Source organism: Dromiciops gliroides, chromosome 6 (genome assembly GCF_019393635.1).
Source record: "Dromiciops gliroides isolate mDroGli1 chromosome 6, mDroGli1.pri, whole genome shotgun sequence".
NCBI lineage: Eukaryota > Metazoa > Chordata > Mammalia > Microbiotheria > Microbiotheriidae > Dromiciops > Dromiciops gliroides.
In genome coordinates, this window is record NC_057866.1 from 227,217,305 (window position 1) to 227,236,735 (window position 19,431).

At 39.5% G+C, this 19,431-nt stretch overlaps 1 protein-coding gene across 1 annotated transcript in view; it reads left to right on the forward strand.

Annotated features, from left to right (window-relative positions):
* The window catches only part of COL25A1 (collagen type XXV alpha 1 chain), a 604,312-nt gene that overhangs the window by 395,686 nt on the left and 189,195 nt on the right, over positions 1–19,431 (forward strand). Inside the window, 2 exon segments of the mRNA XM_043971186.1 lie at positions 5,981–6,007; positions 6,168–6,194. Of these exon segments, the coding sequence (XP_043827121.1) occupies positions 5,981–6,007; positions 6,168–6,194 (54 nt within the window).

Here is a 19,431-nt window from a genome sequence, read left to right on the forward strand (position 1 = left end):
TGTGAGGTGATGAGGACCTGCACAAGGTGGGAGTGGCAGTGTAATGGGAGAGAAAGGGGCATATATGAGAGATGTTGCAAAAGGAGAACCAACAGGCCTTGGCAACAGGTTGGATTATAGGGAATGAGAGAAAGTGAGGAGTAGAAGGATGAACCTAAGTTTTGAGCCTGGGGAACTGGAAGAACAGTGGTACCCACATATATTGCAAATATATGGTTCCCTACTAGGTAGTATATGTTGAATAAATGTTTATTGAATTGTATCAAGTTTCGCAAAAGAGCAAATCGTCTAGTAAGTGAAGGGGGGTGGTAAACTCCCAAATATACAAAAAATTATCTACGAATTTTTGGGTTTCTGAATTACTGTCTGTCTGTATATGATGAATATATACATACATATATGTGATGAAAATGTATACACACATATGATGAAAACATATATATGATGAAAATATAATGATGCGATTAATTATAGAAACAGTGTGTGGTATAGTAGACAGCATGCCGGACAGTGCCTGCATTCACTCCTGCTCTAACAGTGCTAAGAAGCTTTATTTAAACATAAGGAATCTGGGGGGGGGGGTGTTTTTGTCCAGAGAGATGATTTCATTGGTGAGGAAACTGAATGATGCAGGTAAACACTGGCATTGCAATTTTTGCTCTTAGAAAGATGCCTGGGGTTAAGTGACTTGTCCCATATTATGAAACAGTATATATTAGAGTCTTCTTGACCTGAAGCCATCTCTTTATCTACTATGCTAAGCTATTTAAGTTGTTATCATCATGATCACCACCTCACTATTTCCACTATCATCCTATTCATCAGGATACCATTTTCATCATCTTCACCACCATCTTTACCTCTTCCACCATCACTCATCGTTACCATTATGATCAAACCTTCTAAATCTAGAGGATACTAGTGAGTTGTGAGGACATTGAAGTTGAAGTAGACACATAAACGACCTCTAAAACATGATTAGTAGAAAGACTTTAAGAAGATTTGAGTTCATTCAAATCACTTAAAATTTGGAGAGTCAATTTACTCATCTGTAAAATGAGAGCAATAATACTTACACAACCTACTGCACAAATTGTTGGGAAAAAAACAAAACTCTTCAAACCTCACAATCCTATATAAATGGAAACTACTGTAATGCAAATGTGTTATTAATTTGAAAATTCATAGCCTTCCAGATTTGTAAAAATTGGCTAGTTCAATCAGGGAAGTTGAGAAAAACAACATTAGCAAAAAATCTAATTTTACTAATGTTGAAAGGAAAAATTATGCTATTGCTAGCAAGTCTTTGTACTGCATGAAGCAATTCTTGATGCAAAGAGAAAATATAACACATGCTATATGAACATAGGAAAAAATGAAGAACTAGGTGAGCCAGGCAGGATTTAAAGTCTTTAAAGTCTCATTTTATTTTGTTTTTGTTTTTGTTTTGTTTTTTTACTTTTTTTTTAGTGAGGCAATTGGGGTTAAGTGACTTGCCCAGAGTCACACAGCTAGTAAGTGTTAAGTGTCTGGGGCCGGATTTGAACTCAGGTACTCCTGATGCCAGGGCTGGTGCTCTATCCACTGCGCCATCTAGCCGCCCCTCTTGTCTCATTTTAAACCTGACATGGCCCACCAAAGCTAACATTTCCTGGGTGTTTGCAACCACAACTCTGCTTATAAGGGCCAGGTGTGGAAGATGCTGTTGTTTTTCTTCCCCTCTCACTCACAGTTGCTAAGTTAAAAGGTTCCTCCATGATGTCTAGTGACTATGATGTAAAAGGCTTTCTTTCTCCACAATGGAAACTCTCATTTCTTTGGACAAATACTGTTTCAATTTTATAGCATACAATATTCACCAAGTTTCCTTCTACCCATTTCCAAAACTAATCTAAGCACTAAACTGTTGCATTTCAAAGTCTTGAGTACCTTTATTCTTTTAAAGAAAAACTTAAAGGTCAAACAAAAAAGAAAAATCAGGGGAAAATCAGTACAATTCAGAGCTTAGTCAATGGTCAGTAAGAATCAATGGTAAGCAGAACTTCCCTCGTTCCTTCCCCTCTTCCCTCCTTGAGAAAGCAAGCTCTTTGATATCAATTATACATGTGAAGTCATAAAAACATATTTCCATATTAGGCAAGTTGTGAAAGAGAATTCAGACCTCCCCCTCCAAAAAAAAAAAGAAAACCCTGCATTCTGACTCCATTGGTTCCTTCTCTGGGGGTACATAGTATTTTTTTTAAATCATAAGTCCTCCAGAATTGTCTTGAATTATTGTTTTGCTGAGAATAACTAAGTCATTCATAGCTGATCATCATAACAATGTTGCTATTAACTGTGTACAATGTTCTGGCTCTTCTGCATCAATTCATACAGGCCTTATCAGGTTTTTCTGAAACCATCTGAGGAGGTGCTGAAAGGATAAAATTATAGAGAAAGATGCATTTTCAAAGTTCTCAATGTAACTTTTGATTTTGTTTACCCCAAAGTTTTACTACAAAGATTTTTGAGTTTTTTCCCAATTAACTCAACACTAAGACACCCCCCTACCCCCAGAGCAAGAGTTGTTAACTTCAGTCCAGCAACCCCTGTCTCTGGATAGATTTTGGGAGATTCTTTGAATATTAAAATAAATGTTTAATTGGTTTCTTTTGTAATCCTCTGTATTTTTACAAGTGCATTTAAATACATTATTCTGAGAAGGGCTCAGTAGGCTTCACCAGACTGCTAGTGGGGTCTGTAACACACACAAAAATGAAACATCCCTGTCATAAGTACAGTTCCACATGATATCAACCTCTCTTTCAGGCAGATGCTCAGAAAAAAACAGGGGGTTTTAATTTGAGGCCTGTCAAGTTGCTTTAAAAAGAAATGGACAGGGGGCAGCTAGGTGGTGCAGTCCATAAAGCACCAGCCCTGGATTCAGGAGGACCTGAGTTCAAATCTGATCTCAGACACTTGACACTTACTAGCTGTGTGACCCTGGGCAAGTCACTTAACCCTCATTGCCCCCACCAAAAACAAAAAGAAAGAAAGAAAGAAATTGACAGCTTCATTTCAAAATAATTGTTTTTCTTTGTAATTCTATACATTTTATTTTATGCCTTTAAAGATATGATTCTGAGGAGAAGTGCATAGGCTTTACCAGATTGTCACTGGGGTCTATAAAACAAAAATGATGACAAACCCCTGCTCTAGAGGAATGGAAGAGAGGTGTCTGAACTGGAGCTAGGACATTTATATGTTAAAATTGAGATGAATTTTACTTGTCCATGATGAAAGCAAGCCTTGTCAATTTGTAGGCCATTTGTGAAATCATTAATGCAACTTAATTATAATCAGCAGCTAGTATTTTTAGGTGAAAAGAATTGAAAGGATTTGGTCAACTGAATTTGATGACTTTACATTCTTATAAACTTTTAAAAGGCATTTCTCAAAATGTGCTTCCTTTTAATTTCTCTTATAGTTATATCTGCATACTGTACTTAGTAGAATGCAGTTTGTATATTCTTAAATATTTTAAAATGTCTAATAAGGTAAGACCACCATAATCTGACATTGTGAAAGGGTATCATTCTCTCCTTTGATGTATTGGAAGTTCTTAGTATACCATGGATGTTCATTCAATAAATTCATTTGTTTTTGCTTCTCTTTTACCTCTGAAATACCAAATTCTTTCTATTCCACTACAGAAATAAATTCCTCATGAATCCTCTTCTGATGAATAAGGCCTAATACATCCTTTAGTAGCCCACCTCCACCCTCCACATTATCTACAACTATCCTCTTTGCACTACTTCCAGGTCAATCTTTATTCAGAAGAGGTCTGGTCTTTCAAGTTTTTGTTTCTTTTGAAAAAATCTCAGTCCTTTACTCCAAACTTGTTAATGGCTCCCTATTGCAAGTGGTCAAGTTTATCCTACCTTTCCATCTCATCCCATGCCACTTCTTACATATAATCTATACTTTAGCTAAATTGGCCTACTTATGTGTCAGTCATTCAACATGCATTTACGAAGCACCTACTATGTTCCAGACAGTATGCTAAGAGCTGTCTAAGGAGCGACACATGTCTCATGTCTAGCTTTGCTCTCAATGCATGCAACATGTAACTACAGCATCAGAATACAAAGGTCTCTACAAGAGCCATAAAACCAAGCTCATTCATTCCTGAAGAGGAAATCCCTCTGGCAACTTTCTTCATGCTTAGTCATCCAGCCTCCTTTATAATGTCTTTAGTCCAATTCAACTTAACTAATATTAGTTGCTTATTATAAGAAACAGCTACAGTGAATAGTGTGGAACTTGGAATCAGGGAGATACGGGTTCAGATCCTGTCTTGGACACTTTACCCGGACATATTACTTAACCTCTCCCAGCTTCAGGTTCTTCATCTGTAAAATGGGAGAAATAATAGCACTTACCTCACAGGGCTAGTCTATGGGTTAGATGAGAGCATATGAAAAGTGCTTTGCAAGCCTTCTAGCACTAGATAAGCATTAGCTATTCTTATTATGTTAATAATGATTGTTAATGGTGGTGGTGGTGGTGCTGCTGCTGGTAGTAGTAGTAGTAGTAGTAGTAGAAGAAGAAGAAGAAGAAGAAGAAGAAGAAGAAGAAGAAGAAGAAGAAGAAGAAGAAGAAGTAATAGTAACAGTAGCAGTAGCAGTAGGAGGAGCAGCAGCAGCAGCAGCAATAGTATAGCCTTGCTGGGCACTGGAGAATTCCTCCCCTCAAGGATTCCAAAGTCTACTTGAGGATATAACATGTTCAAGACAATTTTAGAAGGAAGAGAGAGCACTGACAACAGACAATTAGGAAAGGCTGAATCGAGCCTACTGTACCTCTAGTGTACACTCACCCCCTCACCCATTCCCCTAGTGTTAAAGGCTCCCTTCCCAGCCCATTGAATTCCACCATCTCTCTTCTACTTTTGCTCCCATGCAAAAATGACCTTCTCTACTAGACCTCGCATAGCATTTTGTAACTAATAATAATATATAATAATAACTAATGCAGTTATTATAGGTTATTCTATATTACTATTATTGGTAAATGTATCAAATTCCCCAACCAAATTAATAACTTCCAGAAGATTATGTACATCTAACTCATTTAAATTTCAAAACTCTTCCACACACCTCTCTCTCCCCATTCCCCCATGTTCTGTATATAGTAGGCAGTTAAATGTTTTCTAAATTGAATTGATTTGACATAAATATGCCCACTGGATATTTCATGTTTGTGTGTATATACACATATACATACACACATATGTATATGTATATACACACATGCATACATATGAGATCAAATGAGATAGTATTTTTGGGGGGAGGGCAGGGCAATAAGGATTAAGTGACTTGCCCAGGGTCACACAGCTAGTAAGTGTCAAGTATCTGAGCCTGAATTTGAACTCAGGTCCACCTGAATCCAAGGCCTATGCGTTATCCACTGTGCCACCTAGCTGTCCCTATGAGATAGTATTTGTAAAGTACTTAAACACAATGCCTGGCACATAGAAAATAAATTCTTGTTCTCTCCACTACCTCCCCATATATCCTAGCACATGACTGAGGCTAGCACTGTGAGAGACAGAGAGTGTGTGTGTGTGTGTGTGTGAGAGAGAGAGAGAGAGAGAGAGAGAGAGAGAGAGAGAGAGAGAGAGAGAGAGAGAGAGAGCGCACTTATGTGGCAGCAAGATTTCTGGTGTTTTTACAGGCAGAAAAGACTATATTCCAATTTTTAGAATCCCCACTGACGTTTTTTGATGACAATAACAGAGGGACACATTTTAGCTATGGTTTTTGTTGTTCTTTACTGTGAACACAAATCTCACTAAAGAATCATTAGTTCCTGAAGGAGTTACCGTGATAAGCAAAGGCCCCTTGTCACTTGTGTGCTTTGCTCACATACCCCTCAGTCCAGTTCAAGTTACAATAATATTTTCACTTTCTCTTTCTCTCTTTCTCTTTTTTAGGGCCCTCCTGGTCCCAAAGGTGACAAGGTGAGTAAATATATGACATGTGATTCTCGCCAAATTAAAAACAAGCCAAGTTGTCCTAGATTTGGACCTATCTTATCTTGACATACCATAATTTGAGATTATGAGATAGTAACACACATACGCTGTGTTAAAACTATCGTCTCATCTTTCCACTTTGCAGGGAGATCAAGGGGATCAGGGCCCTCGGGTAAGCATTTTCTTTAAGAAAAAAATGTTTCCTCCTACCCTGAGTAGAAAATGAGCTCTTAGTACTAAACTAATTTAATAAAAAGTATCCCAGCTTATCAGCTTCTTATCCCTTGCATGTTTAGTAGTTTCCAGTGAGAATGCTTTATCTCTAAGCAACACTGCTTTAAGTAATGGTAGTCTGTGCATAGAAATGGAGCTTGTATATATATATACATGATATTGCTGTATCTTCATTTGTGGTTTATTAATGGAATACTTTACAATAATGAGCCCTGTTTGGTAAGGACCAGAACTGTTTTAATTTTTTTAAAAATTAAATTAAAAAGTTTTTTAAAAATTAAAAAACCCTACTACCACCTTTCCATTTCTGTGAAAGTCTATTCAATAATCTGCTTTCTGCTGTACAGAATGTTGATTATTGCTGAATTGGCCCTGATGTTTCACTTAAATTTTAGGTGTTATGAGATGAATATAGTGTATATATTATATGAATAAAATGCAAATATGTGCTCTATTTCTTAAACTTCATTCTAAGTATAAATAATACTATGGTTTCTCTTATTCTAGAGATGTTAAAAGTAGTTAAAATGCCTTTAGCTTTAAAAATACATGGAAGAAATTGTCAACGGGGTCTCTTTCTTCTTTCTGAAATGTGGTTATTTTAACCATTACAATGCAATGGTGAACATTCCTCTGTTACCTTGGGTAGTGCCAATTCCCCGATTTCACATCTGTGCCTCATTACCCCCATGTTCAGACATACTGTTCTAATGATGTAGTGCCTTGGTTGGGTTACATGCTGCTCCATTTTCTCATGTCACTAGAAGCAAAAGCAATCTTTCAGGGGAAGACGAGGTCATTTTTAAAAAAGAATGGTAAGTTAAAGCAAGTTAAAACTTCAGGTAGAAAGCATCAATCTGTTTCTGCCATGTGCCTTGTGCATTGATGATTACTGAAATGGTTTATGTTGGGGTTGAAGGGTTTTATTGCAAAAGTTTAAGGAGCTGCCAGCTTGAGAGGCTTGTGGTCCCATTGATCCTCTCCTTCTATTTCTCAAAATGAATTATATGGCCTCTTGTTTTCCCCTCCTACTCTTTAGCTGTTATGAATGTAGAGCAGGGATCTTTTCTCTGAATGTTCCATTGCTCCTGGCAGCTATCCTTGCTGATGACTGTCTTCAGGCTAAATACTCATCTCCCTGGGTAAGATGGTGCTATTGGTTGTTGTGAATGTGAAGAGATTCCTTCTGATTAGGTTAGATTCACTTGCCTTGTGCCAGGTGGTACCTCACTCATTTTTCTTCACACCACATGAGAATCACTCAACCTTCCTGCTCCAGGTAAGGGCAAGACTGATTTGTCTCTGAAATACCTTCTCTTGAAAAAAGAGAGCTAAGGGGCGGTGTGATGCTTTAGCCATCATCAGTGCTCGTTTGTAGAAAAGATGTGCTGGCTTTCATCGTCCGAGGAGTGATGATTGATTAGAAAGCTGAGCCAAGTTTTCAGAATGAAACCTGAAGCCATGTGAAAACTCACCTGGTATCATGTTGCATTACAAACACAAGGCTTGGGTCAGGTTTGTTGAAAGCTTGGCCAGAGTTCATGAACTGTTTTGCTGAGAGCCCAGACAACATTTCATAGAAATCTCAGCCAATTTTCATGCTAATGTAGGCCAACTTTCACAAGATCCTTTAGGGTTGCAGGTGGGAAATAGGAAAAAATTCGTCTTTTCCCCCCCTGACTTTCAGTTTGTATTGCCTTGGATCCTATGTTCCTGGAAGGTTTTTGTGAGTGAGAATTTGAGTACCAAGGAATCCAGATTTAGAGGAATAGAATTGGATACCTTTTGCATAATGTTTAATTAATAACCTCTAAAGTCCTCCTCCAATGGCCCCTTATAGTAGTAGTAGTAGTAGTAGTAGTAGTAGTAGTAGTAGTAGTAGTAGTAGTAGTAGTAGTAGTAGTAGTAGTAGTAGGCCTCCACCAGTCGTGGACGACCATGGATCAGCGCCTTGAAGAGCCACAGGCCACACTGTGGCTGTGCAGTCCGATACGAGAGCCTCAGCTCCTGAGTGACTTATAACCGGTAACTGCTGCATCCTGTGTTGTATCTACCCCATGAGGAGTAGCTGGAGTGTCCTCTCCAGGGTGCTAGCCTGGGCAGATCAATATAGAAAACAAGCTGTTGCCCATGCAGCAGGGTATCCCTCTCTGCCACATTGGTGGATACAAAGGAGAGGCAGAGCCAGTATAGTTTGGCACCAGTGCCGCCACAGGAGTTGCCAGAGGGATGTGATGTCCAACATCCAACTGCCTAAGGGACTCCGACTCCTGATTTTTCCTTGGGGTTAACTCCCAAAGCCTTTCCCATATATGGGTATAGCTGCAAGGCAGTGGAGGTTTAAAATCAGGGTTTCCTTCCCCAGGCGGGTTGCCTGCCAAGGCTAATGAGCCCCACCTGCCCGAAGCAACTGCTTTTAAGGCGCCAGTGACTTGCCTTTGCCCCTTCTCCTATTAGTGGAAACAGTTCCTTATAGTATGGAATGGGAAAACTGGATTTGGAAGTTAGTGTCCACTAAGCTCAACTTCTGGCACAGGTTCTACCAAGCTGACTATTTGCCTCTCAACCAAGGACCAGCCTAAGTTCAGAGAGACTCTTCCCAGGTAACTAGCTACCAGATGAGAGGTTTTCATTGTTGTTGTTCTTTTTGTTGTTGTTTTTGTCACAATAACTGATAAAGACTACTCTTGTATAATTAATATGTAATCTGCAAAAAAAAAAAAAAAAAGATGTAATCTGTACCAGTGGAGGGACTAATCTTACTTATGAAATCACAGAACTTAAAATACTGATGTAAGATTAGGAAATGAAGGAGATCAAAATCCATCCATGCATATGCTTTTACAAGTTGGAAGATGTTGATGAATTAAGAACTAGAAGAAATCAATACCAAGACAGCTAAGATGTCCCTTCCAATTTCAATGAAATTTTTCAAATTTATGTGAACAAAATGGCCACACCAAAAAAAAAAAAAAAAGATCATACAAAATTGGAAACTTTCAGATTTGCAGACACATTTATAAAGTTTAGGGAACCATCTCTCTTTGCATACATTGAAATAATTTTTCCTCCCAGTCTGGAGATAGATATGTGTCCTTCTGAAGGGACACATTCAATTCAATGTAATTAGGTTACTTGCTCTCAGAATCATAGGGTTTCAAAATAATGTATCATCTGAAAACGTGAAGTAGAATGGGTTCATATGAATGCCATTTCTTGAATGGTATTTCTTATCATTTCTATATTCAAGTATTACTAGGATTCTCTTCAAACAACCCTCTTATTTCCAACACCTCATTCTGGTGACTTTCTCTTTTTTAAAAAAAAATTACTCCCAAGTAATTTATATTGGCTGTAGTTATTTTATATTTTTTATTTTTAAAAATTTTTTGCGGGGCAATTGGGGTTAAGTGACTTGCCCAGGGTCACACAGCTAGTAAGTGTTACGTGTCTGAGACCAGATTTGAACTCAGGTCTTCCTGACTCCAGTGCCAGTGCTCTATCCACTGTGCCATGTAGCTTCCCCTGGCTGTAGTTTTTAAATGGAATTTCTCTTTCTATCTGTTGTTGCTGTACTTTATTAGTAATCTATAGAAATGCTGATGATTTACGTGGATTTATTTTGTATCCTGAAACTCTGCTAAAGTTTTTAATAATTTCAAGTAGCTTTTTAGTTGATTCTCTATAATTTTCTAAGTATAACATCATATCATCTGCAAAGAGTGATAGTTTTGTTTCTTCATTACCTGTTCTAATTTCTTTAATTTCTTTTTCTTCTCATCAATAATATTTCTTTTTTTCTAGTTAGAATTTTATTTTCCAAAATATATGTAAAACCAAATTTTGACATAAACTTTTTAAAACTTTGTGTTCCAACTTCTCTTCCTCCCTCCCTTCCCATCCCACACCTCCAAGAACTCGAGCAATTCTATAGAAGTTATACAGGAGTAGTCATGGGAAACATCCCCACATTAGCTATCCTGTGAGAGAAAACAGTTAAAAAACAAAACTTAAAGGGGTAGCTAGGTGGCACAGTGGATAGAGCACCAGCCCTGGAGTCAGAAGTACCTGAGTTCAAATCCGGCCTCAGACACTTAACACTTACTAGCTGTGTGACCCTGGGCAAGTCACTTAACCCCAATTGCCTCACTAAAAAAAAGCAAAAACAAAAACAAACAAAAAAACCCCACAAAACTTCAGATTAAGGAATTGTCAAAGAAAAAATAGAATGTGTTTCAGATACTATCAGTTCTTTCTTTGTAGATGGATTGCAATTTTCATAAGTCCTTCAGGGTTATAGTGGATCATTGCCTTGTTGAAAATAACCATGTGCTTTCCAGCAGATCATCTTACACTATTGCTGTTATTTTATATACAGTACATTAGACTCTGCTTCAGTTCATGTAGGTCTTTCCAGGCTTTTCTGATAGCATCCTATTCATCATAACTTTTATATAGTACCTTAAACTTGACAAAGAATTTTCTTCACAATAGGCCAACAAAGTAGGTACCATATATATTTTGTCATTATAGTCAATCATCATAACTATTTCCCTCCACCCTATTCCCTTCCCATGATATTTGCTCTGTTTTCTATATTCTTTTACCCTATTCCTCCTCAGAAGTGTTTTACTTCTGACTGTCCCCTCCCCCTCTCTGCCCTCCCTTCTTTCACCATTCCCTCCTTATCCTCCCTCCCTCCTCAACCCTCCCTATGAAATTAAGCAATTCAGTATGTCATACTTGTGCAGTTGTGCAGAACATTTTCACCTTCCTCAAAAGAGTTTTGCTTTTTACTGCTCCCTCCCCCAATCTGCCCTTCCTTCCTTCCCTTCTCTCCCCCCCCCCACTTATCTTCCTCCCTTCCCACTTTCCCTCAGGGCAAAAATATCTTCCTATACCCACTTGAGTATGTATGTTATTCCCTCTTTGAGCCAATTCTGATGATAGTAAAGTTCACTCAATCCCCCACTCCTTCCCCCTCTTCCCCTCCCCTCCATAAGCATTTTTCTTGTTTCCTTCATATGAACTATCACTCCCCAGTCCACTTCTCCCCTTCCCACTCTCCCAGTCTATTCCTCCTACCCCTCAACCCTATTTTAAAGATACCATCATGGGTTAGCTAGGTGGCACGGTGGAGAAAGCACCAGCCCTGGACCCAGGAGGACCCGAGCCCAAATTTGGCCCCAGACATAAGAAACCCCACCCTGTTTGCCACACAAGGAACAAAGATAAACAAAAAATAAATGCTTTACAGATATCATCCCTTCATATTTAGTTCAGACTTGTGTCCTCTATGTATTCCTTACTGAGAGAGTTCTTAAGAGTTCTAAATATTATCTTCCCATATAGGAATGCAAACAGTTTAATCATTTAATATCCCTCATGACTTCTTTTTCCTGTTTACCTTTTTATGCTCCTCTAGGGTCTTGTATTTGAAAGTCGAATTTTCTATTCACTTCAGGTCTTTTCATAACAAATGACTGAAAGTCCTCTTTTTCATTGAAGTCCCATTTTTTCCTCTGAAAGATTATACAAGTTTTGCTGGGTAGGTGATTTTTGGCTGTAGTCCCAGTACCTTTGCCTTCTGGAATATCATATTCCATGGCTTCTGGTCCTTTAATGTAGATGCTGCTAGATCTTGTTTTATACTTATTATAGCTCCACAGTCTTTGAATTCCTTTCTTCTAGCTGCTTGCAATATTTCCTCCTTGACCTGGGAGCTCTGGAATTTGGCTATAATATTCCTGGAGATTTTCCTTTTGGGATCTCTTTCAGGAGGTGATTGCTGTATTCTTTCAATTTCTATTTTGCCTTCTGCTTCTAGAATATAAGGGCAATTTTCCCTGACAATCTCTTGGAAGATGCTGTCTAAACTCTTATTTTGGTCATGGTTTTCAGGTAGTCCAATGATTTTCAAATTGTCTCTCCTGTATCTATTTTCCAGGTCAGCTGTTTTTCCAAGGAGATATTTCATATTGTCCTCTTTTTTTTTTATTCACTTGGATTTGCTTTATTGTGTCTTGGTTTCTCATTAAGTCATTAGCTTCCATTTGTTCAATCCTAAGTCTAGGCAATTATATTCTTCTGAGAACTTTTGTATCTCCTCTTCCATTTGGCTTTTCAAGCTGTTGACTTTTTTCTCATGACTCTCCTGCATCGTTCTCATTTCTCTTTCTATTCTTTCTTCCACCTCTCTAAATCTTCCTTCTATCTCTCCTACTTTCTCTTCAAAGTCCCTTTTGAGCACTTCCATGGCCTGAGACCAATTCATATTTTTCTTGGAAGCTTTGGATGTAGGGGCCCTGAGGTTGCTATCCTCTTCTGAGTGTGTACCTCTATCTTCCTTGTCACTAAAGAAACTTTCAATTGTTCTCAACTTTCTTTGCTTGCTCATCTTGCCATCTTTTATTTGACTTTTAACTCTCTCTTACAGTGGGGCCCTACTTCCAAACTACACTGTCCCAAGCTTCAGAGGGTCCCAGGTATTTTGGTTTGAGGGGGGGCAGGTTTTTCTCTCACCTGGCTTGTTCTCTGGTCCAAATTTAACCTCAAGCCAACTTGCTAATTAACCAGCCAGCAGAACTATGTGTGCTGTGGTTCTTAGCTTCAATGAGCCTGCGCCCCTCCCCAGCCTAGGCCTCCCATTGCTCAGGATTTCTTCCTGGTTCCCTGCTGGGGTGGGATAGCCAAATTCCTCCTTAGTTCCCACAGACACCCCTGCATATTCCCCCTGGTCAGCCATTTAGCCCTCTGACTCGACCGTAAGATTAGTTCCAGAAGATGCTGGTGCTGCAGCTGATTCGAAGGCTTGGGGATAAGTTCCTCTTGTGCAGCATTTCTGGGGTCTGTATGGGTGAGATCGTGGGGTTGGACCCTGCTGACAGCTCAGTATGGCCCCCTTTAATCTGGAAAATAATCTCAGCCCATCTTTTCGTGGGTTTTGCCACACACAGGCTTGTTTTATTGCTGTTTTGGGGGTAATAGTGTCAGGACCTCTGTGCGTTTAATGTCTTTCCTCCACCATCTTGACTCTACCCCCTCCATTGCTAATATTTCTAATACAATATTAAGTAACAGAGGTGATAATGGGCATCCTTTTCTTCACCCCTGATTGTATTGGAAAGGCTTTTAGGTTATTTCCATTACAGATAATGCTTGCTAATGGTCTCAGATAAATAGTACTTATCATTTCTTTCTCTTGTTGAGTTTCAACTTGTTAAAAGTATGTATTTCAAGTGTTATGGCTAAAATCTAATATGTGTGTCCTTACCTGCATCCCCCCTCCCAGTGTGTGGGAAAAACTAGCTAAGGTTTACTTATAAATTCATCAACAGTTTAGGCTGACATTTATTAAAGTATATTAGAAATTGATAAAGAGAGAGAGAGCACGTCTCTGAAAGAATGGAAAAGCCCTAACCCAGATCTACAAGGGAGAGAGAGAGAGAGAGAGAGAGAGAGAGAGAGAGAGAGAGAGAGAGAAAACCTGCCTTCACCTAGCAGCTCACGCTTTCCAAGTAAGAGACAGAGTCCCAGCCAGTTCATCCAGAAGCCATCTGTGGAACAGGAAGTGGGACGGTCCCCACACACAGCTCCAAAATAATTGGCTGGTAGCATTCAAGTCCATTGATTGATATGACTTACAGGTGGTCCATGAACTTCTGGGGACACCAGGATGACCTTAGAAACCTTAGAATGCTCATCTCATGCTTTCTTATGGGGGCAGCTAGGTGGCGCAGTGGATAGAGCATTGGCCCTGGAGTCAGGAGTACCTGAGTTCAAATCCGGCTTCTGACACTTAACACTTACTAGCTGTGTGACCCTGGACAAGACCCTGGACAAGATGCTTAACCCCAATTGCCTCACTAAAAAAAAAAACAAAAAACACACCAGGGTGTGGCGCCCTGGTTCTCACACAAGTGCAGCTAGATGGTGTAGTGGATAGAGGCCCTAGAGTCAGGAGGACCTGAATTCAAATCTGAATTCAGACACTTACTAGCTATGTGACCTTGGGCAAGTCACTTAACCCTGTTTTTCTCAGTTCCTCAGCTGGAGAAGGAAATGGCAAACCACTGCAGTATCTTTGCCAAGAAAACCCCAAATGGGGTCACAGAGAGTGGGACATTACTGAAACAAAACAAAGTCTGTATTGTGTCCCTCCCCCACCAATACACCTTTTACTTCATCAAATATTTCAATAGAAACTGGAAGGTCATAGGTGTGACAAATCAGCAAGGACTTTAAGAAAATACTGAACCAGTAAATAGGAAGCACTCTGCATTCATTCATTCATTCATTCATTCATTCATTCATTCATGTGTGGCATAGTTGAGAGGGTCATTGCAGTCATGGTTGACAGCTACTGAAAAGGTACAAAGTTGGGAGATGGAGTATTTTATGCTAAAAACAGTGTGTAGGTGTGCACAGTAGAGAGAGCACTTTTGGCTGGAATGATACAAGATGTCTTCATGGAAGAATTAGCATTTAAAGTAGGCTTGGAAGGGTGAATGAGCTTTCGAATGATAGAAATGCCACAATCTTTTCAGTTAGAAGGGATTGCATGAAGAAAGGTATAGCAGTAGGAAAAATCAGAATGTTACAGAAAGTTATCCAGTTTCTTCATCTATAAAATTATTTGTACCATATGGCTCCTAAGAACTGTTTCAAGTCTAGATTGCTATTGTCTGCTGTACTGTGCTAGAGATGGGAATAATAGAATATAAGATTAGCAAGTCAGGTTGGGATTGAATTGTGGGAAGCCTTGAATTCCAAGCTTGTGAATTTGAGCTTTACTCAATAGTTAATGAGAAATAAAGTTTATTTGTTTATTTGTTGTTGGTCAAAACCCAAAATTTCATGAGTATAGGGAGTTCCTGGTGGGGAAACCCTATCTGCTAATTCAGATCAGCAATTGAGAAGGTTGCCTGCGTCACTAGTAAGTTGAATGACTTTCTTGTATCCCCACAGCTAGGCTATGAGAGTGACATTATTGAACCTAAGAAGATGACTGGAGAATAAGGAGTAAAATAAAGCATGGCTGTAATCTGGTGGAGTAGGCACGTTCTAATCAGGAGAGGAGTGTTCTAGGCTAGAAGTTTTAGAAATAAGCTTATAGAGAGTAGTTTTGGGTCTTGGTGGCAAGACTTACCAGTGAGACAGTTGAGGTGATGAGGGAGTGAATGGAATGAGTTAAAGATTTCAAGCCTGGGTGACTAATAAAATAGTGCCCCCTCCCTACCTTTTTCTTTCTTCCTTCTTTTCTTTTTTTCTTTCTTTCATGGGGCAATGAGTGTCACGCACCTAGTAAGTGTCAAGTGTCTGAGGTCGGATTTGAGCTCAGGTCCTCCTGAATCCAGGGCTGGTGCTTTATCCACTGCACTGACCCCCCTCCCCACCTTTTTCAAAGAAATACAAGAAGTCAGAAGGAGAAGCTAGTTTGAAGAGGAAGGTGGTGATTTATTTCTTATCACTTTTGAGTTTGAAGTTCCCATGCACCATTTAGGTTTACATGGGCAGCAGATAGTAGGAAATGAAGGACTAAAGTTCAAAAGAAAAATCAGACCTGGCAATATAGAATGAGGAGTCACCCACAGCAATGTTGAAGTTTGTAGAATGAGTAAAATTACCTGCGGAAATATTGTAGGGAGAAAATAGAGGACCAGTGACAGAACTTGCATTGTATGGTTGGGAGGCATAGTTGGCCTTTATAAAAGTTGCGCTTGATTTAACTTAAGTTGCTATAGACAAATCATTATCATTTTCTATAGATTTCTAAGGATGGGGATAGATACTGGTCCTGTGATTTCATTGGTACAGGGAATACCTAAATGAGGAAATGCCATCTATGCAACACTGAGGCCTGGGTCCTCTTTCCTTTTGCCGGAATACCTTCTTTGGTGATCTCATCAGCTCCCATGCATTCAGCTATAATCTCTGTGCAGTCCTTCTCTTGAGTCATCATCCGCCTCATCCAAAACCAAACTAATTATCTGTTCTCCAATCCCTTTTCTCTTCCAGACTTCCCTGTTGAGGTCACCATCATGCTCCTTAGCCACCCAGGCTCACAACACACTCAGTGCCATCATCAGTTCTCTTACTCTCATGCATGCCACATATCCATGCCATTTCCACATCTGATCATACCTACTTTCACAGACTATTGAGATTCCACTCACAAGTCACCACTACGGCCTCATTTCAGGCCCCTCCTGCTCTGGACTATTATAGTGGTCTTCTAAGCAGTTTCTCTGCCATACGTCTGTTTGCTCCAATCCGTCCTTCAGGTTGAGTGTCCTGGTCTGACTGCTCCCAACCCCTGCCCCAAGGAGGGCCATCTCCAGGCTTATATACAAACTCTTCTGGTTGACATGCAAACCTCTCCATTACTGGGACCCTTTCCACCTCTCCAGTCGTCCTAGACTTTATTACTGCTCACAGCCTCCACAAGCTGCCTCCGTGAAGTTCACTAGGCTGACCCCCATTCCTGGAATCTCCTGCCCTGTTACCTTCACCTCTTAGTTTCCCTGGCTTCCCTTCACACTACCCGGAGAAGACCTCTTCAGGCCCTGTGGCCACTGGTGTCTTCCCCTCTTAGATAACCTATTTATGTCTTGTATGCACCTAGTTATTTCTATTTTGGCTCTTCCATTAGAGTGTATGCTTTTTATAAGCAAGGACTGGTTTTAAAATATTACTTTCTACCCTCAGTACTCAACACAGTGCTCAAAACATATTTAGCACTGGTGTGTCCATGTTCATTTCAGTCATATTCAGTCATGTTTATTTCAGCTGTGTCCCACTCTTTGTGACCCCATTTGGGGTTTTCTTGGCAGAGATACTGGAGTGGTTTGACATTTCCTTTTCCAGCTCATTTTACATATGAGGAAACTGAGGCAAGCAGGCTTAAGTGACTTGCCCAGGGTGACACAGCTAGTAAGTGTCTGAGGCTAGATTTGAACTCAGTTCTTCTAGACCTGGTGCTCTGTGCACTATGGCGCCACCTAACTGCTCAGTAAACATGTACTAAATTCTTATTGTTGACTGATACTGTCACTGGAGATTGGTACCACCTCTGCAGCTTAGTAGAGAAAATCTCTCTTACAAAGGTTTTCTAGTACACTAGGCAACATATGTCAGAAATGGAACTTAAATTTAGGTTTTCTTGATTCCAAGGCCAGCTCTCTACTATGCCATGTGCCCTGTCATCATCGTGCCCATAATCATTATTGTTAACATTTATGAAGCATTTTAAGGCTTGCAAAATGTTTTATACATTATCTCATTTGGTCCCCATAAGAACAACCCTGTGAAGTAGGTGCTATTATTACCCTCATTTTATAGATGAGGAACCTGAAGTTGAGAGTAGTTAAGTAATTTGCCCAGCATCACAGGTTCATAGACTCAGATTTAAAGCTAGAAGAAGCCATTGAGTCTAAGCTCTTCATTTTACAGATGAAGAAACTGACGCATAGAGAAGTTATGGGACTTGTCCAGGGTCCATCAGAGGTGGGTTTTGAACCCAGGTCTTATTGATTTTGAAGCTAGTTCTATAGCTACTACCATGTAGTCTCTCTAAAATTCAGCCAATTTTTAGGCACCTGCGTTTTAGGTTTAGCATTACTACTGTAAATATCCATCATATTTTATGCCATTGGGACACTCCGTTGACTGGTGTCAGTATTGGTCATGGATATAGATTCATTCATTCTGACTCTAGTATTAGGTCTCTTTCTGGGAATGTCTTTCAAGGATTGCTGTTCATCTGCAATTCAGTCCTTCAGGCAAATCGTCTTCCATTTAAGCAGGTGGTTCTGTATCCTATTCATTGAAAGTGTTGCCTCTCTTGTCGCATCATCAAGAGATTATTTTCCTTTATAATGAGCTAGTGGCCTAGCATTTGTGGATCTATGAATTTGCCCTCAAGCCGAATGATCACCATTCAGGGATAACCATTATAGCACTGGGTGGGGGGATTGGACTATATGACCTTCAGCTCTGAGATTCTTTGAAAGAGACAACTGAGTGGGAAGCAAGAATGTTTTCAGGCATTCTATTCCATGTCTCTGATGACCAGAGTAAACAGAGAAATTTCAGTTGAATACATTCTCCCTGCTGTGATCGAGTTACACTCTCTCTGTGGGATTGAGTCTGAGGTAGATCATTCTTGACCCCACCACCCCCATCTAAGTGGAGCTCCTCCAGGACTCTGTTACAACACCTACACTCCAGTCCTGAGATGTGGACCCCGAGCAGGGAATCATCCTGTGTATTGGATATTTGTGATTTCTACTGTAAGAGAATGTGTCAAATAAAGCTGATTTTCTCCTTCCCAAAGGTCATGCTATTTTTTATTCCTGCTTTTCCCCCCTGAGCTTCTTTAATGAACAGAGAAATTTAAATTACATTTTATGGTCTGAAGCAGAACACTGAAGGCTAATAGCAAAAAAAGCCCTCAAGAAATTTAAAAAATAATAATTTAGGTGTTTTAAAAATGATTTTGATGGCATAAGGACCTCTCAATAAAGAAATCCTCTCTATCAATGCATATTAGCTCCTATTTCTAAATTTATATTGTTAGTCTTGGGAACAGAAAGATGAAGTCGAAAAACATAGATTTAAACCTGGAATGAATCTTGGAGGTCCTTGCCCATATTTTTCAGTGCCCATATTTTATAGATGAAGAAACTGAGACAATACAGAGGTTAAATGACTTGCCCAGTGTCACACAGCTAGTAAAAGTCTGAGACAGGCTTTGAACTCGATTCTTTCTGACTCTAAAATGAACACTCTATACTCTGTATACCATCTAGCTGCCTCAGAAGTCAGCAGAGTCAGAACTGAAGCCCAGGCCTCCCTACCTGTGACACTGGCTTTCTCTCCACTAGGGGTCACACTACTTCCCAATTTACATTATAGTTTATGAAACTTGGTACTATAATGTAGGTAGTATAAGAATATTGTAATCATTTCAAAGAATAAGAATATAAATTTTAGAGAAGTTAAGTGACTTACCCAGGGTTACTCAGATTTAACTGGATGTGATTGAAATTTTAACTGAAAGCCAGATTATCTGACTCCAAGTTCATGGTACTATGGTATCAGGGCTTTCTCTGTCTTTGACTTATACAGAACATTTTTCCTTATTGCTGTTATCTAAGTCTTTTCTGCTGTGATAT